This window comes from Ambystoma mexicanum, chromosome 5q, assembly GCF_040938575.1.
Source record: "Ambystoma mexicanum isolate Mex_15411 chromosome 5q, UKY_AmexF1_1, whole genome shotgun sequence".
Lineage (NCBI taxonomy): Eukaryota > Metazoa > Chordata > Amphibia > Caudata > Ambystomatidae > Ambystoma > Ambystoma mexicanum.
The window spans coordinates 707,455,705-707,481,460 of NC_090933.1; the positions used below are offsets into that span (position 1 = coordinate 707,455,705).

Consider the following 25,756-nt stretch of genomic DNA (forward strand, 5'->3'; position numbering starts at 1 on the left):
GAAGAAGGCCTGGCGACCAACATGAAGAGCCCAGTCTTGTTAAAGATCTCCAGCAGTCCTGCGAAGGGGCTGTGACTCTTGGCTTGGAGGGAACATCCATTCTCGACATCAGGTCATAGTCCTGCTAAGAAGAGCCTTCGGTAATGCCCCTAGACTGCCAAGTGGCTGACAAGCTCAGAGTTTGTGGTAATGTGCTGCAGATGTCGCCTTTCCGTGTTGAGGCCTGAACTTGGGGACATCGCCAGTTTTTGCTACAAGACTAACCTCTGCCAAATTGTGTTTCCAGCATCACAGGGACCCGAGATAGGAGACGAAGTCTGACTGTGGCAAGTGGGTCCCCCCTGCATTGCTGTGCATTGTGTGCAGTCATCCGAAACAGCTTGCCTGCATATCCAATCCTGTGCTCAGAGGGGCCCTGCATTGAGTTCTTACACATTCTCCAACCTGAAGACCTTACACCAGCTTTTGTCGCCGACCGGAGAAGTGCTCGAACCTGCAGCCCCCGGGCATCAAGGTGCTGAAGCCGACGGCAGGAAAAGCAAACTCGGACCCAAATCAGAAGACCTGACAAGTCCTAAGAAGAATCTCAGTACGGGGGCGGGTGTTACGATACTTAACCGAACCCATATCTCCACTTTTAAAAAAGTTTGTTAACTTTTAGAAAACTTTACAACATTTTGGCTTTGCCATTGCTTGCTCACGCACACACTCACTCACTCAGAACATTGGGGACACTTTTGTTAGTTAGAACAACGTGTGCTCTACCAGTGGAACTCCCATTGGATCCTAGAAGCCCTACACACATTTTCCCCCGTCTCACAAAACTGTGCACAACTTTGGTGAACTTTTGGGCATAAAAGTTCCATACGTCTTCGGGATGGACTTCTAAAGTTAGTGTTGCATCTCTCATGATCTGTAGTGCTGCATACTAATACTTACCTTCCTTTACAGGCGTGAATATTTATTTTGCCCTAAACACCAGTGATTGTATACATCGGTATCTTTTATTTGGTCTTGTGTGATAATATTACATGCTAACAGTCATTTTTCATATTGTTATATGGCCATAAAGAAATAAGAATTTTTATAACCGATTGTCTAAGTGTATTCCTTGGCTTTTCGCTGTGGGTGATTGTTAGGGGAGTTTTCTTAAAGTCCCACTTGGAGGTAAGACTTAAATAAGCTATCCCAGTGGTTTGTAGATTTCCCCCAACCCTAGTACCCAGGAACCTTGGTAAAGTGGCAGCACAGTTATGCTTATCCTAAGAGCAAGATGTGAGCTGTAGGTACTAATTGAACCTAGTTAGTAATGCACATCAAAGAAACAATTAAGGGCACTACTTGGTTGGTAGTTGCTGAACGCTTACAATTGTTAAAGTTTGACAAGTCTACCATATTTTGGTAATAATGCGCACCCACAAAGTAATACAGCAATTGAATTAAGTTAGCAAAGACATACAAGATACGAATTTGTAGAAAGGAAAATAGTTGGTTAGTGTTACACTATCAAAGCTTAAGGTTCTAGAGGGAGTTTCTTTGCACAGCCTGTCTTTTAAAGTCCAAAACGCAACCATAGCTTAAACGCAGTTAGGAGTGGTTTAAAGTCTTAAACAGCAGCCCAATTCAAATGTTCCTGTGGATACTTTGTAGTCTCTAGGATAAAATATGCAAGAAGGCTTAACCAACGATGGCTACCCTGTTAGAGGACTCACTGAGGACAAGCAGCAGCTTCGGTTGGAGTTAAAGAGGGGGTTGCCCTGGACACCTTTACTTACACCCCAATGCTGTGGAGCGACTTTCTGGAATAAGGTAAGCAATAACTTTTTCCCCAAAGTACCTTTGGTTAGAAGAAAACATTTGTGGCTGCATGCTCCTCAATGTTGCACCTCTGGACCAGACCTCTGGATTCCTTGGTCTGGTGACAAAAGGCAGGACAATGGATGGGATCTCTCAGCAGCAGTCTCGAAGGAGGACCTCTGGCATGGCTTTCATCAACTTATCTGGTCAATCTACGGTTTTTTCACCTTTTCTGCAGCACCAACAAAGGATGCGATTTGCCCGGTCAATCTTCAGTTACTGCAGTCCTGCACACTGCTGAGGGGACTTGGACGAGTTGGACTGTCTCTTGAGTGTCATTGAGGACTCAAAGACGGACTAATTCGGCCTTTCCACGACAGTGCACTTAAAATGAGTTGCCGGACTTCCGGTATTGGGGTTCCGCGGCTCTGCAAAAAGTCAGCACCTCGGGAGATGGCTCAATTAAAAGTTAGTCTTGGGACTGGTTGCTCCCACTAGTCAAAGGGAAGGAATCGTTCTCTTTGGGGTTCCTCTGTCGCTTGGAAAACTGGGTCAGGACACCAGTGTCTCTTCACAGCGTTGCAAAGGGTGTGCAGGTGTCTCTGGTCATCGTCTTCTTCGGTTACTTCAGTTTACAGTGGTCGACTTGCTTTTCACACCAGGAGCCTCACCTTTCATACAGTTCCAGCACACACTCCTCTGCAATCTTTCAGCAGTTTACAGAAAGGGGTGGGTGCTTGTCCAATCAGAACACCCAGAACCCCAGTGTGAGCGGATCCCATTCAGGCACTCGGGCAGACAAAGGACATGGGGGTGGAAAACTCCTCCATAACTTGGAGGTTTCCTATGTTACTAAAAGGTCACAGGAGCAGAGAGAAGGGGGATACGAAGTATCCCCTTGGCACTCCACATAAGGTGGTGTGTGCCAATCTCTCAGAATATAAAGTTTAAGGAGAAATGCAAAGTCTCTCTCTATCCTTAAGAACTGTAGTTACTCTAGGATAAAGAAACAAATCTCTAAGGAGGGCCCAAAGGGTCCCCAGCAACACTGCCCATAAGGAGCTGTGTGCTGCAATAGTAAAATACAGATGCCTTAAAGTGGTTTGGAACAAAGTAGACTCCATGGGACAGGTAAAACACAGACCAGAGTTCCAAAAGACAGAGCCCATAAGAATGAATGAGTGGAAAAAGGCCCCAATCAGGATTTCAGAAAAAGTTCCAGAAGTCCAGCAAAAAGTGCTGGTGGTCTCACTAGGAGAGGGGATGAAGCATAAAAATGATATATCTCCCAAATACTCCTCATTGAGGGCCCCTTACAAGCTCACCACCTCGTGAGACTTGGCCTAGACCACTCGTCCACCTACCTTGAACTGGTTTGGCTACAGCTCCCAAAGTTGTCCCTGAAACTAAACTAGGTTGGCCTTCTATACCTCTGTCCACCAAGCCAGAGTGCAGAAAATCAGTCCCAACACATAATATCCAGATAGAGTTTGGCTATATTAGTCTTGTTCTCTGTTCATCAGAACAGGATGCCCTGTATAAAGGGTCGATTCTGACAATTCATCAAAACACAAAGCAATTATGCATGGTAGCTGCCTTAATTCATGCGTCTTTTTTTAACCTACATTTGTTGCTAGCAGCGAGCAGGGAGCACAGAAAATCTCTCTATGCATGTCAATTGTGTCTAGGTTTTGTGGGATTTAAATAAAACAAAATTCTGAAATAGAAAAAGAATACTGCTTTAAATGACCAGAGTAAATGCAAGTTTGTTGTTAATGCTGAATCCCATCGATGACCTCTAATGACCACCAAACCATGTCACTACCATGCGAGGAAGAGTAGAATTTTCACATATGTTCTTGTGTAGGTTAGTGTGATTATTTAAAAAGGTACAACTTACGGAATCAAGACATGAGGATAGTCTTTCCACAAAGCCGTTGGATCCGATGCATAATTTTCCTGAAATACACAAAATAAAGTGACCAAATAAGAACAATGGCACTTAGATAGACATTCAGAACGATGCAGCAAAAATGAAAGTGAAATGTAACCCTTTGACTGCCATACTCGTTTAGCACAAAGGATTACCAATATTTGTATCCTTACACACACAAAGGGACATTATGGTTAAGTTGCGCAACTAAAAACCTATTAAATTCACACAAAAAAAAATACACTAAAAAAAAAAAAATAATAACTTACTGGGAAGTTATGGTTAAACGTAAAACCGACCACCGTGCACTGCTAAGACTAACACCCAGGACAAACATGACATCACAAATGTCATTGACGACATCACTGATGACACCACAAGGGATTGTTATTATAATGTGGATAAAAAAGTGTCACGGGTCATTGGAATAAATATCATGAGTAATCAGTGCAATAAGCAATGCATTGATACAAAAACCATTTCATTACGAAGTTCTATCCAGTATACCAAGCTAGTCATGCAGAAACATAGCTCTTCTGTGTAGCATACATGATGAAGGTGCACTATTCATAACCTTGACATGTTTAATAATGAAATAACTGCTTTCTTATTAGATTTTTGCATACAGTGAAACATGTAATAAGTAGGTAATAAAACCCACTTGCTGCATAATTGCATTATTACAGACAAAACACAAAGAGACAACAACACATACAAATATGAGTATATACAAGGAAATTAAAGTAAGGAAAAAAGGAGCAGTAGTAGCAGAAAGTGTTCATAACCTAACTCATTACCTTTATGCAGAGAAATGATTGCTCTGTTGCAAAGCTGCTACTTACCCTATGCATATGTTTCACATGATTTCACTGGACCGTAAGGGAATTACTGTAAGAACATACTTGAAGGATAAGTCTACAAATATAGTACCTTTTCAATTTTTAATTCCTGACTGTTACTGAAGAAAACCATGTGGCCTAGATCTGTCAGTAAAGGAAAAAAGGGGGAGCCAAACATGTGATGTCATCAGTGATGTCATCAATGACATTTGTGATGTCATGTTTGATGTCCTGGGTGTTAGTCTTAGCAGGGCATGGTGGTGGTGCGAGTTATGGTTGCTTACTTTACCATATCTGGCGAATTTCAAGGGTTTTTCGGTTTTATGTTGAACCATAACGTCCCTGTAACAAAGTTTCTTTAATAAAGGTCATCGGTTTCCAGTAGTGGCACGTAACCATAATGAAAAGTAACATCTGACTTCATTGCACACCTTGCCGAGAATGCCAAATGACCAGAATAGTCCTATGGGGGGCGAGCCGACCGGCCGCCGGCGCACCACACTCCCCAGAGCGCCATTAGCCCCCCGCCACACCAGCTTGGGGGACTCTTTCAAGGGCTCCGTGAAGCTGGCGTAGCGGCAGAAGGCGCAGTAGGCGGGTGCATTCAATGTCTATCGGGTGCTTAGCACCCGATTGACATAAAATTCCCCCCTCTGCCGCAGGCGCCATAACCAAGAAAAGGGACCGTTGGCCCCACGCCAGCTCGGGGGAGTCCTTCAATGGTTCACCCGAGCTGGCATAGTGGCGGCAGGCGGCTCATTGTTGGTCAATGCGTCTGCGGCAGTGGAGCGCATTTAGGAACAATAGGGTGCTAATGCACCCCATTAATAGAATTACCTCCTTGCCGGAGCGAGGAGATTTAAAAAAAAAAAATACTAAAATAAATAAAAAAATAAAAAACTGTAGCCACGGCCCCCGTTGACCAGGGGCGCACGGGGAGGGAGCTTGGGGGGGGGGGGGAGCGCCAATTCGCCCTAAGGCCGGCCCAGCACATGACCATATACTGGCACAGAGCACGGTGACGTGTCCGAGAATCTGTACACACTTAACAATAAGATGTATCCGGCATGGACAGTGTGGAAGTACATTTTTTACTGATGTAGGAACTGCCACCTTGAACATTTCCCTTGCACAGCTCCAACACCTATTCATAGTGAGCCATTAACCGTGTAGCACACAGTACATACTTTTAGCAAAAATACTATTTATCTGAAAACGACATGAGCTAAAGCCATCCCTCCTCCCCAAAAAACAGCAGCACTGCTGTAATGATGGAGCATGAGAAACATTGCCCCTACCTTAGAAAGAACACACGCACTATATTTTCCCCCGTCGGCCTCGCCCCCCATATTACTGTTTGGTGCCTCTTTGCTCATTTCCGTCAGCAACTTTCCTTCTTAGCTGTCCTTCCAAAAAAAAAAAACCCATCCATAAACAAATTAAATGTTCCTGTAAGAACTACCCGTCACTGTTTAAGAATAGAAAAAATAAATAAATAAAAATTGCATACAAAACAAAATCCTTTTCCAACATGGCCACCATAGAAAGGAAAGGCAGTTGTTCCATACATGGCCCCTCTTCGCTTTCCATGGCAGCCTGCAAATAGCACAAAGGAAACGCTGTTAACATTACCACCAGCACTTTTTCCTCCCTTTCAAATGTATCGTAATGTCGAACAACTTTACCACAAAGCCAGTCCCAGGTGGACATGGCCACTAATCCCATCTTTTCTCCCTTCTGGTCATGACCAGTAGCCACATTGTGCGGATCATGACCTTATACCATGACCCCGACATTCTGCCCAGTCCCCATGGCTGCAGCCTACCCCTTAGCCAAACGTATACTGCGACGTTTTTTAACTACATTACGAAACTTGTGTAATACGAAAACACTCCCACATCTCGTCACATAACCAACCCTAGTGATATTCAACACCTTTCTGGATGACGTTCCTCTTCAGCGTAGCCAAATGCGCCCATAAGCACCTACGTGCCGTGACGCAGAACCTGCAAATGAGAACACAGCGACGTAGAACGTAACACTTTACATTTTGAAATAATAAACTGTTTTTTAAAGGAAAACATTAACAATTTTAAAATTTGTAAAGTACTTTAATTTCACAATAAACTGTCCGAGACCATCGGAATATTCCCATTTGCAAAGAAAAATTAACTTTGTTTGTTACGTCGTCATCAAAAATGTTAATCGTGAGCCACACATTGATCTTTTCGCATACACAAAGTATTCGCTTTTGATAAAGCAACCGCTTCGGTCGCACAGTGATTTCCAAGATGTCGGCATGAACTTTGGACTAGACCACCATAAAAGATGTTATGTTACTCCTAATGGCCACTCCAGAGTATTGAAAAAAATGGGGCCGGCCCGATCGTCCCACAATACAGTCACGGTTAGGCAGCCGGTCACGAGTATGTGCATTTGGCGTCCAAAGAACCTATCACTTGGCATCTGGAATCCATGGCAATCACAGAACGGCAGAATGTAGCTGTTCGGAAAACGTAACAGAAAATATGCATCAATACCAAACCTTTACCAAACCATTGCAAAAAAAAAAAAAGAAAAAAAAAAATTTTAAAAAAAAGAACGTGGAAACTGATACACAAATCGATGTGGTCATACATGAGATTTTAAAGAAATAATAGCGTGGCAATTGGGTGAACCTAATGATAGCCTACAAATGGTGAGTTTCTGCATTCTCCATAACGTTAAAAAAAATTGACAGCTACACAGAAAGATAGTACCTCAGTTATAATGCCAAAATGACTGTTCTGGTAATAAATGAAAACTCGTTCCGGTCCAGAGTGGGCAAAAGTAAACTTACACAATATTTACCGTCTCCATTGTCTTCGTTATAACCCAGACAGCAAAGTACTTGCAGCAAAAAATCTTCAACTGATATTACATACGTTTTAACAAACGTTTTGAATACATAACCTTATCAAATGCTATTTTTCCCAAACTTGCACTCCCTGCATTCTTCTAATTTTAGCCTTCGCTCAAGGTCAAAAAACAATTGACCGTTAGGGGTACAGTCGGATGCGTGAGCCTACTGAGCTCGCAACCACAAAAGCAAAGCAAGTGACCTTCGCTCAGAATGCAAATACATTCTGACTTTTCAACAACATGTCTCAATGCATTCATGAGAAGTGGTACTGCCATACACTTGCAAACCCGCTCTTTCCATCAAACACTGCAGGTGGCTGCCTCAGATTTCAAACTCTATGACACTATTTACCATATGACTTAGATGACAAGAAAACAGCACTTTTTGCCTTCCTGCTCCACATCCCATCCCACCCTCATTAACCATCACCTTCCAATACAATATTTCATAAGTTTAACAAGTGCATTGTTGTGTTTTATATGCATTACCGGCGATGTCCGCGTACACCAAAACACGAATAAAACATGGCGGGCGCAGCGACAGAATCTGACGCACTTCACGATGTCCTCTGACAAACTGGCCTGCCGCCTGCTCCAAAGGCAATACCGGCTCTCCGTTCTCACCAAGAAGAGAGCCCTTATCCAAGCCCGCATCTCTGAGGCATCTAACAACTCGGCCGAACTCTTTAAAATCTGCAAGGAGCTGGCCAACCCTGCTGCAGTCTCTACCTCTCCTGTCCCCTCCCAGGCCCTTTGCACTGCACTGGCCTCGCACTTCATCTCAAAAACTCAGGACATCCTGTCCTCGCTCTCCTCCTCTCACCTCCCTCCCTCCCTCTCTTCCCGGCTCTTTCTCTTGCTCTCTTGCAGCCGCCCCTCCGCCCCCCTTCTCTGCTTTTCCACCTTTTTCTGCTGATGAGGTTTCCAGACAAGTCCGATCTATGAAAGATCGTCTAAACAGGTTCACCCCTGTTCCTCCAAAACCATCAAGGACCACATCGACTCCCTGGCTCCTGCCCTGGCTGACTTTTGCAACCACTCATTCGCCTCTCGAGTCTTCCCATCCTCCCTCAAGCACTCCCTTGTGCACCCCCTCCTCAAGAAACCCTCTTCCGACCCCTCCTGCCCGGCCAACTATCGCCCTATCTCCATTTCTCCCTTCCTGGGCAAGCTCCTGGAGAAACTGGCCATCTCCCAGCTTAACCTCCATGCTGAATATGTTGGTAATCTTCATGACCATCAATCCGGCTTCAGAGCGGCCAGAAGCACGGAAACTGCTCTCCTGAACATCCGTGAGGACCTGCTCCTGAACCTCGATTCCAACACTCCCTGTGTTCTCATTCTGCTCGATCTCTCCTCTGCCTTTGACACTGTCAAACATGCCATCCTGCTCAACCGTCTCCGTGATAACCTGGGTATCACTGGTCAGGCTCTGGCATGGCTGACCTCTTTCCTTTCCGGTCGACCCTCCCAGGTCCAAATGGGCTCCTTCCTCTCCGACATCTTTTTCTCCACCTGTGGTGTCCCCCAGGGATCCAACCTCTCTCCCTGGCTTTTCAACCAGTATCTGGCACTCCTTGCCCACTGCATCGCCGCTCTCTGCCCCCAATTCCAGTACTATGCGGACGATACCCAGCTCATTTTCAGGCTACCCTCGGCCTCCTCCTCTTCTTCCCTCATCTCCGACTGTCTGTCTGCTATCCAGGAATGGTGTGCCGCCAATGACCTCTGCCTTAACGCCAGTAAGACTGAGATTCTACTCATCGGCACACCCACTCCCTCCTTCCCTGCAGCTCTCTGGCCGGCCTCCCTTGGCCCCCTTCCTGCCCCTACCTGCAAGGCTAAAAACCTCGGGGTCATCTTCAACTCCACACTCTCCTTCTCTCCTCATATATCTGACGTCTCTAAGAAGTCCCACTACCAGCTGCACCTCCTCAGAGGTATTCTTCCCTTCCTCTCCTTCCCCCAGAAGCTCACTGTCTCCCGAGCCCTGGTTCTCTCAAGGCTGGACTACTGTAACAGCCTCTATCTTAATCTGCCTGCCTCCACTCTCCGCCCTCTGCAACTTATCCAGAACAGAACTGCGAGACTTGTCCTTGGCCTCAAGCCCAGGGTCCGTATCTCTCCAGGACTGAAATCTCTTCACTGGCTCCCAGTGGCTGCAAGGGTTAAGTTCAAAACCCTCTGTATTGTCCACAAGGCCTTCTGGGGCCTGGGGCCTAAATACCTTCAACTCTCTCTTCCTAAATATCTTCCTTCACGAGCCCTTCGCTCATCCGTCTCCAACTCCCTCATGGTCAGCCGCTTCTCGAAGCAAGGAGCTGGGGGTAGATCTCTCTCCGCAGCAGGGGCCTCCCTCTGGAACAGCCTTCCTGCCTCCCTGAAACTTGAGGAGAACCATCTCCGGAAGCACCTCAAAACCTTCCTCTTCGCTTCTGCCTTTTCTCTCCCTCTCCCCTGCTAAACCTGCTTAACTCCCCACTGAAATTCTGCACTAAACCTGCATCTTGGCCACTCTCAGCGACCTCGGTCCAGGGCCCAGCCACTCTCCACTTGCACTGCCTCCCTGGCTCCCCCTGCACTGTGGGACTGTCACTGTATCCCTACAGCCCCCTTCCTAGCACTTGCTCTGCACTTACCTCGCACTTGCCACCAGCTGGCCCTTTTATTTATTATTTATTATTTATTATTTTATTACGCCACTTACCGTGTACTGCACTTTCCCCCCCACCTCCTCCCCCTGCACTTTCTCCTTTTCCCCCTACCTCTGCACTTGCGCGATCTGAATGACACCTGGCCTAGTAGGATCGTTCGTCTGTCTTCCCCTTGTTTTCCCTCCCTCCCTGCCTCGTCGTGCCTTGAAACACTTGTGTATAGGCGCGTTACAAATACCATATCATATCATATCATAACACCCAATCAGTGAATGCGCCACATGTCCGCCAACATGATGCTACGAATTAGCCAATCGGTATCTTGTCCGCGGAGCGAAAAGGGAAGTGTGTCCGCAGAGCGGACATAGATAGCACTAATTTTTTCAGACATACTTTTTGGCAGTTTTAAAGAAAAGTAGTGGACGGATTGGCACCAAATTTACAAAAGCACACTTTCGGGACCAAGCTCCTGCCGCAAATTTGGTGAAAGTCCGTCCAGCCATTTGGGCTGTAGACATGCGCAAACTTTTTCCCCCATTCAGTCTATGGGGAAAAAAAAGACGTTTTGGGACCCCCCCCCCCCCAATAACTCTTCCCCTCCTGGACCAAACATCACCAAACTTGCAACAAAAAAAAAAAAAAATCAGAGTGGCCCATATACTTTTTTGCAAAGTTTGGTGAGGATTCATCCAGGGGGAGCTGAGTTATAAGCCGCCCAAAAAAGTGCTCTTCCTATGGAAACAGCAACTTAACCATAACTAAACGGCCACTAACGTGGCTGTGTAATTAATATATATATGGGATACATTACTCACCGTAATCGTATTTCTGATGCTTGTATCTGCTTAGATTCACATGCTGTGCATAGGCCGACATCTAGTGGAAGCTGCGGAGTATTACAGTTTGTTTTTTCGAAACTCGAAAATGGGCGTCGACACAGGGAGTGCCAGTAATACTATCCCTAGTGTGACGTCCACTGTACCCAAGATCCCTCACGCATCTAGGATCCTCAGATTGTATTTTTTCTGACATGAGGTAGCATGAGGAGTAGCGCGAGTACAGATAATCCAAGCAGATAGACAGAAAGGTAAGACTACAAGCAATCATGCGCCTTCTCTCAGAGGGGAGGAAGGGTGGGTCGCATGTGAATCTAAGCAGATACAAGCATCAGAAATACGATTACGGTGAGTAATGTATCCCTTCTGAGGCTTGTGGAATCTGCTTAGATCACATGCTGTGCATAGATTAGCGAGCAGTACCTGAAGGAGGTGGGATGTGAGAAGGGTCATGAGCAAATAAGTGTCTTAGAACCGCTTGTCCCACTTGTGTATCTGCCTTGGAATGGGTGTCAATGCAGTAATACTGAGTAAAAGTGTGAATAGAGCTCCAAGTAGCTGCTTTACAAATGGTGTCAAGGGGTACATTTGCAATGAAAGCCAGAGTGGCCCCAATGCCTCTAGTAGAGTGGGCTCTTGGCGTGAAAGGCAGAGTTCTTTCAGAGAGTGAGTAACACAGCTGGATACAGTTAATAATCCACTTCGAGATGGCACCTTTAGAGACGCGATCCCCCTCTCTGCCTTTAGCTACGGAGACAAACAGTTGATCTGTTTTTCTTAGCGGTCTGGTTTTATATACATAGTAGAGGACCGCCCTACACACATCTAGGGTGTGTAGTTTCACCTCAGCCGAGCTTTGTGGGTCCTGGAAGAAAGCCGGAAGCTCGATGGACTGGTTTACATGGAATTTTGATATAAACTTAGGTGAGAACCTAGGGTGTGTGCGTAAAACCAGTTTGTCTTTATGGACAGTAAAGAAGGGATCCTGCACGGACAGAGCCTGAATTTCACTGACCCTTCTTATAGAAGTAATAGCTACTAAGAAGGCCGTTTTATATGGTACTTTCCACCACGAGATCTTGCTATGGGAAGTGGTGTATGCTGACAGGGCTGCCAGGTGTACTTTCAGCGAGTTAAAAACCAGTCCTGCATCTAGCAGGTGGAGCATGTATGTAACAATAGTGGAAGGAGTGCAATCAACAGGGTTGATTTGTCTACTGGCACCAGATAACGAACCTCTTCCACTTGTCAAAGTAACAGTGCCTTGTGTTTGGTTTCCTAGATTCCTTTAGGATGTCCATACACCTCTGAGGCAAATTGAGATGTCCAAACTCTATGACCTCAGGAGCCATGCTGCCAGGTTCATTGAGTTGGGTTGCTGGTGCACTGTTTGACCTTGGTGCTGGGACAGTAGGTTGTACCAGGCTGGAAGTTTGATGGGCTTGCACACCGCCATCCTGCCTAGGTGTGGGAACCACGGTTGCTTTGCCCACATGGGAGCAACTAGGACGAGTGTCATCGACTCTCTGTTCATCTTGTTCACCACTTTCCTGATGAGAGGAGTTGGTGGAAAAGCATACGCAAACATCCCTGACCAGTTCATCCACAGGGCGTTCCCCTGGGAGTCTGGTTGGGGGAACCTGGATGCAAATCCTGGGCATTGTCCGTTTTCGCTTGTGGCGAATAAGTCTATAGTGGGGAAACCCCACTGAGAGAAGATATCTTCTACGACCTCTCTGTGTAGAACCCATTTGTGTTCCTCTGGGAGGGAGTCTCTGCTCAGAGCATCCGCTAGGGAATTGAGCTCCCCTGGAACATGTTGTGATGACAGGAAGATGTTCCGTCTGAGTGCCCATATCCATATTTTCTGGGCAAGCTTGGACAGATTTGGCGAACGAGTCCCCCCTTGCTTGTTCAGGTAGAACATGGCTGTTGTGCTGTCCGTCCGGATTTGCACTGACAGGTTTAGTGGTGGGGCTTGAACGCCTGAAGCGCTCTGAATACTGCCAGAAGCTCTAGCAGATTGATGTGGTTTTTGGCCACAGAGGGAGACCAGAGACCCTGAGCTGTGTGGTGGAGATGGTGAGCTCCACACCCCATCAGACATGCATCGGTAGTGACTACTGCCTGTACTTCGGGATCGTATAAGGGTTTCCCCTGTGCGAGATTCTCTCTTCTCCACCAGTGAAGGCTTTGTACTAGTGTTGGCGAAACGACCACTAGATCGTCCCACTGACCACTTGCCTGAGACCACTGTTTCGCCAACCATTCCTGCATGGGACGCAGGCGCGCGTGGGGGACCAGGTAAATACATGACGCCATCATGCCCAGTAAACGCATTGCTTTGCGTACCGTTATTTGTTGACCGGACTGATGATGCGGAATTTGCAGTAGTATATTCCGAATTCTTTCTTCTGAAGGAAAGGTCAACCCCTCTTGAGTATCTAGGATTGCTCCTAGGAACTGTTGAGGTGCTTGGCACTAGGCTCGACTTTTTCTCGTTGATTGAGAAGCCTAACTCGTGGAGGAGGTCGATAGTCCTTTGAATGTTTTTCCTGCAAATTCCTGGGGTTTCCCCCGTTATGAGCCAGTCGTCCAGATAAGGGTACACTGGGATTGCCTCCCTGCGTAGGTGTGCAGCCGCCACCGCCAGTACCTTGGTGAATACCCTTGGTGCTGAAGCTATCCAGAAGGGCAGCACCTTGAATTGGTAGTGTCGACTGTCCACCTTGAAGCGCAAGTACTTTCTGTGCGCTGGGAACATGGAAATATGAAAATAGGCATCTTTCATATCCAAGGTTGCCATGCAATCCCCCTTTTTTAGGAGGGGGATTACCTCTTGTAGCGTAGCCATACGAAACTTTTGGGGATTGACATACTTGTTGGCAGGCCGTAAGTCCAATACTGGGCGCATTGTCAAATCTTTCTTTGGCACAAGGAAGTAAGTTGAATAAATACCCTTGTTTACCTGGTGTCCTGGGACGAGTTCAATCGCGTCCTTTTCTAGCAGAAAAGCGATCTCCTCGAGGAGAATCTTCTGATGTTCTAAAGAGTGTACTCTTTGTCATGGAGGATGGTTCCGGGGACGCTGCAGTAGTTCTATACAATATCCTGTGGATACTGTTGACAGCACCCATCTGTCTGATGTGATCCCTTCCCAAGCCTGGGTGAAGTTGGAAATGCGTCCCCCTACTGGGGTTGCTTGAGAAGGGACCCTGAACTGAGCGTCACTGCTTTGGTGGAGGCGTGCCGCCTCCCTTGCTGGGGCTGCCTCTGCCTTTACCACGACCTCTCCTATTACCCCTGCCGTAACCCTGGGTAGACTGTTGGCTGTTGTTCCACTGTGAACCCTGCCTCTGGGAATAGTTAGATCCTCTGTGAATTTTGGCAGCGTGGGCGACGAAAATGACTATTCCCTCTCTGGTTAGGGGGTTTATTGGTTAACTGGCCAAGGGACTTGAGTGTCTCGTATTCGTCCTTGGCATTCTTCAGTGCGTCTTCGACCGCCTTACCAAACAGATCGGCTTCCACCGGTTTGTCCAATAATGATGCCTGGGTTTCTGCTTTAAAACCAGACTGCCGTAACCACGCATGTCTCTTGATAACAGTGCCTTCTGCTATCAATCTGCCTGCGTTGTCCGCGGCGTCAAAGGTTGCTTTCAAAATGCAACCAGACACGGCTCTACCCTCTGAGGAAATCCGAGCTAACTGGCCCTTTAAAGGTTCAGGAGCAGAGGCTATGAGTGCCGCGACTTCTTCCCACTGATGGCAGTTGTAGCTGGTCAACAGGGTGGTGGAGTTTGCAATCCTTGCTTGATAGGCGGACGTTGAGGCTACTTTCCTGCCGAAACCATATAGTTTTTTGCTCTCCTTGTCGAGAGGGGCTTCGGCCCATAAGGGTGTTCCAGCCCTCTTACGAGTGTTAGTGACAACTAGGGAGTCTGGCTTCAGATGTCTCTTATATAGAGAGGGTCAGAATGGGCTGCCCTGAAACGTTTTTCAACCCTGGGATTGACTGCTCTGGTGAGGTTCGGGTTCACCAGGGATGGGTCTATTCTTCGCTGAATGGACTTAAGGATAGGGATGGTCTGGGCAACAGGCCTCCTTTCTCCCACTAACTCCTCTGCGAAGTCCCTCTCCTCCTGGACACCGTGGGTGTCAATATGGAAATGTTCTGCTGCAAGTGCGAGAACCTCGTTTAGGAGGGGTTGGTTATCGACAGGGGAGTCGGTAACCGGGGCTTCGTTTTCTACCGGGGAATCTACTCTACGTTTCCAGTCCTCCTCTTCCTCTTCTTGGTCCTCATCATCCCCATAGTAGCCCGTCCAGGTTTGCTCTTCTACCATGCCAAATTCTTGGTCCTCACCAAAGGAGGCCTCTCCTTGATAAAGTGAGTATGGTCTGGAGTATGGTTGTACCTCGAAGGGGTCTGTAGACCTCATCGGTGTTTCAAACCAGGGTTTCTTATCGGGGGGATAGGATCATTAGAGCCTGAGGGTGTCACCCCTTGTGGATCATACGAAAGGAAATGTTCTGGATTTTTATCGTAAAAATCAGCCAAAGAAGACATCCTTGACATGACCCTATCCATGTCTTCACTCGACCATTTTTTGGAACTGCGAATGACTCAGCAAGTCTCGGATTTATCTTGAGAAGATTTGCTGGTTTTAGACATATCAGCAGACCTGGTTTTGTCTGTCTGTTTAGGGGGAGTGGTGTGGTTCTCAGGTGTGGAAGAGTGCAAAGGCTGCTTCTTCTGCTGTTCCCTCCCCCCCCCCGTGAGTGGAAAAATGTTTTCCCTGTCCTTTTGTGGCTCCAGAGGTTTTCGATGCCTGGCGTCGAGGATCGGGGGAAGGGTCCCTGTCCTTCGAGCGTGGGACCTCGCTGATTTTAACTGCGGGCTCCGACTCCTGGAGCGCGGCCTGGGGGTGGAAGTCGTCTTCGTCTTCCGACGATCAAACTTCTGTTAGCCTAGGGAGCGAGGCACTCTTGGTAAGAGTGGATGATTGCCTGGAGTCATGCGGCAATCTCGATCGAGAGCGCCCAGAAGACACCGAATCGGACCGTTCTGTTTGTGCCTCTTTCCGAGAACTCGACGTCGTCGAGTCTCGGTTGGACTTCATGTGTTTAGTGTGTGTGGTGTGTGAAGCGCTTGTGTCGCCGGGGGTCTTCCCCATAGCCGCCCTGCCGGACGACCTTCCGAGGTCGGGGACTTGCGCTCAGCTGTCTTTCGACGCCGTAATGCCCTCGCCGTCCGAAAGTACGGCGTTGCTGCCGTCGCTGAAGGCGCCCTCCGCTGCCATGGCCGCCTGCCCGGCGTGGTGGACCCAACGCTTCGTCGAACGGTCCTTAAGTGTCTTAGGTTTAAACCTACTACACGCTCTGCAGTTCGCTTCGGGGTGGTCCCTCGGCAAGCAGAGATTGCACGTGGCGTGCCTGTCGACCCAAGGGTATTTGCGATTGCACTTGGGGCAGAATTGAAAAGGGGTACCCTCCATACGAACCTTGAGGCAGCGGGCTGTTAGTGTAGGAAATGTATAAGGTGTACCTATATACCAAGAGTGTAGAGTATGTACAACCCCCCATTCTCCTTACTTGCAGGGCCGAGGCCAGAGGCCTTCCAAGGCCCGGGCCGAGGCCAGAGGCCTTCAGAGGCCCAAATCCGTCATGCAGCAGCCGACGGTCGATTACTTCTCCAGCCGGCGTCGAGTGTCGAAGTTCGACGTTGGGAAGGGGAAGGATGTAAATAAATTAATATTTTAGCAAAAGTATGGCTATGGCCAGGGGACTCCGCAAACTGCTTCCGACCAGTATGGCGGAAAAAAACAATCTGAGGATCCTAGACGCGTGAGGGATCTTGGGACAGTGGACGTCACACTAGGGATAGTATTACTGGCACGCCCTGTGTCGACGCCCATTTTCGAGTTTCAAAAAAACAAACTAATACTCCGCAGCTTCCACTAGATGTCGGCCTATGCACAGCATGTGATCTAAGCAGATTCCACAAGCCTCAGAAATATATATGAATGCATAAGACAAGCATTAGTCTGTAATAGTGTTTTTGGTGCTTGTATCTGTTTAGAATTGCAAGCTAGGCATATTCAGCTATTTAGTGGTAGGTCCAGAGTACCACACATTGTTTACGTCAGAATTAACAGTAGACATGGGCATTCCCATTACTCTAACCTACACGTGCAAGTTCCCCATACTGACCCCGAGTCCCTCCTCAGAACAACAAATTACTTAGCCTTGGTCATTATCTTTCTATTAGATGTTCCTCCTACAGATTCCGCATCTTAGATAGATCAATATCCTGCTTTGCAGTCTCGAAAATGTTTCAACAGTAGAAGGCGCTGTGCAGAATCGAGTCGATGTCCCTTGACGTTTACCATTCCTGCATCCGGACGCGACATCAAAGACCGTATAAATAGCATGCACTGCATACGTTGCTTTAGTTCATAGTTTTTCGGCTTTCTGCTCAGCTGTCTCGAGAATAGATAACCCACATCGGTGTTGAAAGAAGTATACTAAAAAATTCATCACAGTCAGAGGGGTTGGCTGGGAGAGCGATGAGGAATCCGTGGGAGGAACATCCAGTAGAAGATCAAGTTACTTTTTACCTGGTAACATTCTTTCGATGGGATGTTCCTCCGACGTATTCCTTATCTTTGATAATTCGTCTCCAGCTTGCTGGCCTCGGAAAATTCTCAGTAGAGGGCGCTGCGCATCAACGTCCGTCGAGTTGGTGTCCCCCGACAGCCACCGTATCAGCGCCGACGTCACCATGCCCATAAATAGCCACGCGCAGTGTCTGTTGCTCTGTTCCGTTTTGTAGCATAAGATAAGTCATGCATGAATTAGTTATTGACCTTGAAGGAGCGTAAGCTGCAACCACAAGGGAAGTATTACTGCAGGGATGGATGGGAGGGGCGATAAGGAATACGTCGGAGGAACATCCCATCGAAAGAACGTTACCAGGTAAGAAGTAACTTGTTCTTCGAAGGGATTGTGTCCTCCGACGTATTCCTTATCTTTGATAGACTCCCATAGCAGTGGTGTGTAATTGGAGGTGGGAGTAAAAACGTCATGTTTCCCTTTAGGAATGAACCGAATGTAATACGGCTTTGCCAAACCTATTCTCTTGACTAGAGGAGGAATCCAGGTTGTAAAATTTTGTGAAGACATGTGCGGACGACCATGTGGCAGCTGCACATATGTCTCGAACTGGAACCCCTCTTTGGAGGGCCGAAGAGGCTCCGATACCCCTGGTTGAATGAGCCCTAAGATTTTGAGGAGGCTCTTTCCATGCTAGTTTGTAACATTCCAGAATGGCCAAAATAATCCATCTGGAAATGGTCTGTTTTGTTATCGGTAGTCCCAATTTGTGCCCTGAGTAACCTACGAACAATTGGTCTGCTTGCCTAATCCTAGCAAGTCTGCTGATGTAAAAGCTTAAAGACTGCCTTGGGTCCAGCCTGTGTAGCCTTTCTTCCTCTTTCCCCAGATGGGGAGGAGGATAGCATGAAGGTAAGGTAATTTTCTGAGTGATGTGGAATTCAGAAACCACCTTTGGGAGGAAATTAGGATTCACCTGTAGGACAACTTTGTCTTTATGAAAAATTGTATGAGGGGGGTTTACAAGATAGAGCTTGTAATTCGCTCACCCTTCTAGCAGATGTTAGTGCCACTAATACAGTTTTAAGGGTGAGAAATCTTAGCGAACAAGAGTGGAGTGGTTCGAAAGGAGTACCCATCAGGAAATGTAAGACTAAATTTAAGTCCCATAAGGGAACTTGGTTTTGGAGGACATTAGTTAATCCCTTTAGAAATTGTATTACTACGGGTAATTTGAAATACAATGGCTCCTCTGCAGTGCGTTTGAAGATCGATAGCTCTGCGAGATAGCCCTTGATAGTGGCAACTTGAAGGCCTGAATTTGCCAAATAGAGTAGAAAGGATAACACTGTTGGTGTACCATATGAAAAGGGGTCGATATTCTCTTCTCTACACCAGCTGCAAAATTTGTTCCAACGGCAGCGGTATAAAGACTTTGTTGCTGGCCTTCTGGCCGATAGCAACACCTCCATGACATCAGGGAGGTCCCAATCCTTGTATCTCAACCTTTCAGAAGCCAAGCGTGAAGGTTGAGGGTTCTGATGTCTGGATGGAGAACCTGACCTCCCTTTTGTGAGAAGATTCTCTTTGAGTAGAAGGCGGATTGGAAGGCAGATGGACATGTCCAGAAGGTCTGGGTACCACGTTCTCCTGGCCCAGTCTGGGGCAATTAGGATCATGGTCCTCCGGAATCTTCTCAACCTCCTGATCATTTGAGGAATGACAGGGACTGGTGGAAACGCGTACAGGAGTGGAAACTCCCAGTCCACTACGAACGCGTCCCCGAGAGCTCCTCTCGGGGGAAATTCCCTTGAACAAAACAGATCGCACTTCCTGTTGGTACTGGTGGCAAACAGATCCACTTGAGGGGTTCCCCAAAGGGCAAAGATCTCCGTAAGGACTTCCTGAGCTAGTTCCAACTCGTGGGAGACTGTGCCCTGCCAGCTCAGAACGTCCGCCGTCAAGTTCTTCTCTCTGGCTAGGTGAACTGCCGATAGAGAGATTCCTTCTTGAATTGCCCAAAACCAGAGCTGCATTGCCTCTCTGCACAGTGGCAGTGATCCCACGCCTCCTCTTTTGTTGAGGTAGTGCATGGCCACTGTATTGTCCGTCATTAACAGGCCATTTTTTCCCCGTACTGATGGCAGGAAAGCTTTCAGCGCTAGTCTGATAGCTGTCAGCTCCAATAGGTTGATGTGTAGTCTGGACTCCGATGGAGACCAACGACCGCTGATGGTCAAGTCGTTGGCATGGGCTCCTCACCCCGTGAGTGAGGCGTCCGTGACTACTGTCATCTCCGGCCATGGTTGCCAAAACAGTTCTCCTTTCAAAATGTTCTCTCGATAAGCCCACCATTGAAGGTCTCGGGCTACCTTGTCTGTAATCCGAAGGAGATCTGTCATTTTTCCTGAGAACTGCGACCACTGGGTTCTTAGTGCCCACTGGAGAGATCTCATTCTCAGGCGAGCCTCTGGCACAAGGAAGATGCAGGATGCCATGAGGCCTAGCAACCTCAAAAAGTCGAAGGCTGGGAGATGTTGGGCATTTTGAAACTTGGTCACCACCTGCAGAATATCTTGAGCCCTCACCTCTGGTAGCAAGGCTTTTCCCAGAGAAGTGTCCAGGACCGCTTCGATGAACTGAAGTCTCTCTGATGGTATCATCTGTGACTTCAAGTTGAGGGAGAAGCCCAGTTTGTGAAGGAAGTGGCAAACATGATCTAGCTGTATCTGAGCTTGTTCCAAAGATACAGCCCTGATCAGCCAATCGTCCAGGTAGGGGTAGACATGAATCCCTCCCCTCCTTAGACTTGCCGCCACTACGACATTAACTTGGTGAAGACCCTCGGGCGGAGGTCAGCTCAAATGGCAGAACTCAAAATTGACAATGAGAGCCGCCAATTGCGAACCTCAGGTATTTCCAGTGTTTGAGATGGATTGGCACATGGAAATAAGCATCCTGGAGGTCCAGAGATACCAGCCAGTCCTGGAGCTGGAGGGCCTGAAGGATCTGAGAGAGAGTTACCATCTTGAACTTGTCCTTCCTGAGGAACTTGTTCAATTCTCTTAAGTCCAAGATAGGTCTCAGTTCTCGGTCTTTCTTCGGTATGAGAAAGTAGGGGGGGAGTACCAGCCCTTGTTCCTCTCCGCTACAGGTACCGGTTCTATGGCACCTTTCTCTAGCAGGTCTACAATTTCCTGTAAGAGGAGCGGATCTGGAACTTTCAGAGAGCTGTTCCCCGGTGGATGACTGAGGGATGCGTAGAAAAGGCAGGCAGTAACCTTTGACAACTGTCTCCAATGCCCAAGCATCTGACGTAATAGCCTGCCATTCCGTCAGATGTGGAGTTAACCTGCCCCCTACTGGTGGTCTTGTGAGGAGAGTCCTCAGAGCGGTTTGGAGGCGGCTGATGCAGATGCCGAGGGTAAAGAGGCACCTGCTGCTGCGGCTTTTGTATTTTTAACCCGTCCACCTCGGGTGAATTTTTTCTGACCCCTTTGAACCGGCTGTCCTCTGCCTCTTCCGAATGCGGAATAGAAGCGAAAGGACTTACCTCTCCAAGAGGTTCCTGAAGGGCGATATGGTGTCTGACGGATTGCAGCTCCCAGGGATTTTGCTGCTGCCTTTGATGTTTGAAGCTTTTCTAAACTGTCATACACCTTCTTACCAAACAAAGAAGAGCCGTCAAAGGGCATATTCAAGTGTCTGCTTTACACATCTGGAGCAAAACCAGACTTTCGCAACCAAGCAAATCTCTGGGTTGTTGTACTTGCTGCCATGGCCCTGCTGATGCTGTCAGCAGAATCTTCGCACATAGTAAACATCATTAAGGATGGTAAAGACACAAACGCTTCCCTTTCTTCTCCCTCCGGGAAGCAGTCAGCCGCTGATGAAGCACACTCCCAAAGTGTGTGGCTGAACCTTGCGAGCGTACAAGTAGCATTGATGGATTTCAACGCCATGCTACATGCAGAAGAGACGTTTTTGGCCATAGAGTCATATCTCTGGTCATCCCTGTTCTGTGGAACAGTAGGGTAAGCCGATTAACTACCTGATGAAGTTGCTGCCTGAACAACCAGACTCTCCGGAGTTGGGTGTTTGGTTTGGATAAATATTCAGGGTCAGCAGTAGACACCCTAAACTTGGCTCATATTTTTTTGTTAACTGCCGGGATAACCTCAGGGGTTTCCCAGTTTGCCAATATTTTCCTTTGTAATGCCGCATGAAATGGCACCACAGGATCCTCCTGTGGACCTTTAACCAAAATGTCTGAGGTCGTCTTGCTGAAAAGCAGGTGAGGGTGTAGACCACCCCATAAACTCCATTATCCTTGCCATCAAGGTTCTATAAGGGGTTTCAACATGTTCCCCTGGGTCTGGTTTGGCAAATTCCACTTCTGGGGAAGTGTCCAAACCACTTGCTTCATGTAAGGATTCTTGGAGGTCCTTAAAACCTACCTTCCTCAGAGGTAAATTCCTCTGGAACAGGAGTTGCAGATCCCTGCAACTCAAAAGGTCTCTCCTGATCCGAACTCTCCCCTGCTTCATAAATAGATGCTAAGGCTCTGGAATGATCAGATCTTGGAAAAGGTACAAATCCCATTTCCAGAGCAGAAGGGGCCAAATTCGTCATAATTGGCTGAGACAACGTCGACGCGGACGTTAAAGGCTTTGAAGCCATCGAAAAAGGCGTTGAGAAAATTGGTAGAGACCGCGAGAACCTCTAGAGTATCGAATTCTACTCGAGGTTGTCGACAACATTCTCGTGATCGAGGCTCTGGGTATGGCCATTGGCTGTGAGGTGGCCGTGGGTTTGTCCTTTCTCGGCGTCCAAGACGGCGTTGAATCGACTGACCTGTGCGTCGAAGAACCCTTCGATAATGGCGTCGAAGAACTCTTTGATAATGGCGTCGAAGACGCAGATCTATGCGTCGAAGGGATCTTCGACGACGGCGAAGACGCGACTTTGCCCTTACTCGAGGGTTCGTGACGCTCTCGAGTAGCTTCTTTCGCCAGGTGCTGCGACTCGCTGCGTTTTGATTTTTCGGGTCTTTCACCCAGGGTATCACCCTCAGCAGTCTTCGAGAGGGTCGAGGCCGCTTTCTCGAAGACGCCAAGCATCTTTTTCCTGAATTCCTCCCACTCAGCCTGAGAGCTATGTTTTGTGGGGTAGGAGACCCTTTTCGGGGAAGAAGACGAGGAAGGGGATCTTCGACGTCTTTTTGAATGCTTAGATCTCGAATAGTGATGGGAACTGCTTCGAGACCTAGAACCAGAATGTCTTGTGATGGCGAGGAGACTAATGTCTTGACTTCGCCGAGGAAACTTTCGAAGAAGTTTTAACTGCCTACCTCTCTCGAGCTTCCCCTTACGCTCCTTCAAGGCTTTCACCGTCATGGACATGCAGTCCTCGCACTCCAAACAATGGTGCTCGACTCCCAGGCACCACAAACAGATCCTGTGAGGCTGCGTCAACGACATTTTCTTTCCACAGTCTCGGCATTTTTTGAAGCCGGACCGTGGAGTCGTCGGTTCGGATGAGGAAGCCATCGAGTACGAGTCGGTATTCGAGGAATAATTAAGTATATTTGACTGAAGAACTGAGCAACGATATTCCGAGGCACCACGAAGCGCGGAAAAATGGAACTGAGCAACGGACACTGCGCGTGGCTATTTATGGGAATGGTGACGTCAGCGCCGATATGGTGGCTGTCGAGGGACACCAACTCGACGGACGTCGATGCACAGCGCCCTCTACCGAGAAAAAATATTTCCGAGGCCAGCAAGCTGGAGACGAATTATCAAAGATAAGGAATACGTCGGAGGACACAATCACTTCGAAAGAACATTATCTGGGCTAAGTAATTTGTTCTTCTAATGGATTGTTTCCTTCCATAGATTCCTAGTCTTAGATAGACTCCCATAGCAGTTTTGGAGATAGAGAAGTGGATTTTTGTATAATTTTCTTATTGAGTAATATTGTGCAGAAACCCTCTTCCAAATCGAGCGTCCTAGCCAGAGTGTCGAAGCAATAATGCTTTGAGGAAGTGTTGAGTGAGGACCAAGTTGCGGCATTGCAAATGTCCTGCACTGGAACACCTCTTTGGAGAGTTGAAGTGTGAAGTGGTTGCCACTCTCTGGTGGAATGGGCTCTTACGTTCTAAGGGACATCTTTTCCCGCAATGGAGTAAGCACTCTGAAATGCATAGGATGATCAAACGCGATAAAGTTTGTTTGGGCACGGCTTGCCCTAGCCCGTGGCTGGTACAACCAATAAATAATTTGATCCTCTTGCCTGACATTTGCCATCCTAGAAATTTAGAAACGAAACTAAGAGCCCTTTTAGAGTCAAGCCTGTGTAACCTCTTCATCCTTACAAGGGTGAGGTGGTGGATAAAAAGGTGGTTAAGTTATTTTCTGTGTTAGATGGAATTCAGACACTACCTTGGGAAGGAAGGAGGGAGGGACAAACCATCAAAACGACCTTCTCCTTGGAGAATATAGTGAATGGTGGTTTATATGACAAAGCTTGAAGCTCACTCAATCTGCGAGCAGAAGTGATGGCTACCAAAAATGTTTTTCTAGGTCGGAGAGGAAAAGAATGGAGACGTCAAATAGAGCTTCCATTAAAAAGGTTAGTACATGGTTTAAATCCCAGGATAGAACCAGAAATGGTACCGGTGGGAATGTATTTGTCAGCCCTTTCTGGATTTGTTTGACAATCAGCATCTTAAAGTACAAGCCTTGTTCTGGCGTGCTTTAAAAAATTTGACAACGCCGCCAGGTGACAGACACCTGAATCCCCTGATGGGCTAGGTGCAGTAAAAAAGAAAGCAATGCTAGTGTATTGCAAGAAAAATAATCTATATTTTAAACCTACAGCAGATGCAAAACTGCAGCGGTAGTGCTACTGTTGCTGTCTTCTAGCCGAAAACAACAACTCCATCATGTCTTCCGGGAGGTCCCAATCTTTATATTGTAACCTCTTTGAAACCAGGGTTGAAGGTTAAGAATTCTGATTCCTAGGTGAAGAAGACAGCCTCCCACTTGTGAGAGTAGGTCCACTCTCTGGGGAAGACAGAATAGGGGGCAGATGGACATGTCTAGAAGGTCCTGATAACGTCCTCCTGGCCTAATCCGGAGCAATCAGGATCATGGATTTTTCAAAACTTCCCCAAGCTCCTGATGACATGAGGAATGACAGGGGCTGGTGGGAACGTGTACAGGAATGGAAATTCCAAGTTCACTACGAAATCGTGCCCCAGACCTTTGAGGAAATTCCCTTGAGCAGAACAGGTCACATTTCCGTTTCATACTTGACGCACACATATCTACTTAAGTGTTCTCCAAAGGGTGAAGATCTCTAGAAGGACTTCCTGAGCCAATTCCACCATCATGCTCTACCTGCTCAGAGAATCTGCCGCCGTATTCTCTTCTCTGGCTAGGTGAACTGCTGACAGAGATCCCGATTTGTAGCGCCCAAAACCAGAGCTGCATTGCCACCCTGCACAGTGGTAGTGAACCTACACCACCTCTTTTGTTGAAATAACGCATGGCCACTGTGTTGGTCTAGTTCCAGAAGAGTGTTCACTCGGGGGACAATCTGGGGGCCTTTATAGAAATGAGAGACTGTACCCCCGGGCCACTGTCTGTAGTGCCCATTTATCTGAAGCAATGAAATGCCATTCTTGCAATGCTGGGTTAACTTGCCTCCCACCGGAGTCCCAAGGCTCAGAGGTTTTGGGGTTCTGGCAGAGGGCAGTAAGGAGGTGGCTGTCTGAGCAGTCTTTCCTCCATGGCCTCTGGGGACCCGCAAGAACCTCCTTTTCCATTTCTGGGTAGCCTGACCCTTCCCCATTGGCCAAAATAGCAGTAGTAGCAAAAGGAATGCCCTCTCCAAACATGCCTAGGTGGGTGGGTGTTTTTGTGGTCGACGAATGGCTGCCAATAAAGATTTCACTGCACCCTTTGAAGCATGTAGTTTTTCTATGCGGTCATCTGCCTATGGTCCGAAAAGGTTGGATCCACTAAAGGCCATTGGTAGGAGCCATGATTGGACGTCAGGGGAAAAACCAGACTTGCATAACCACGCAAATCTCTTGATCACTGCACTCAAGCTCATAGACCGTCTGGCACAGTCTGAAGCATCAAGGTCTGATTAAAGGGACTGACAGGAAGCCTC

At 47.6% G+C, this 25,756-nt stretch overlaps 1 protein-coding gene across 1 annotated transcript in view; it reads right to left on the minus strand.

Moving 5' to 3' along the window:
• Positions 1-25,756, minus strand: part of TRAM1 (translocation associated membrane protein 1) — a 519,069-nt gene that overhangs the window by 146,444 nt on the left and 346,869 nt on the right. The window contains exon 5 of the mRNA XM_069621183.1: positions 3,698-3,756. Coding sequence (XP_069477284.1) covers positions 3,698-3,756 — 59 coding nt within the window. The remainder of the gene's footprint in view (positions 1-3,697; positions 3,757-25,756) is intronic.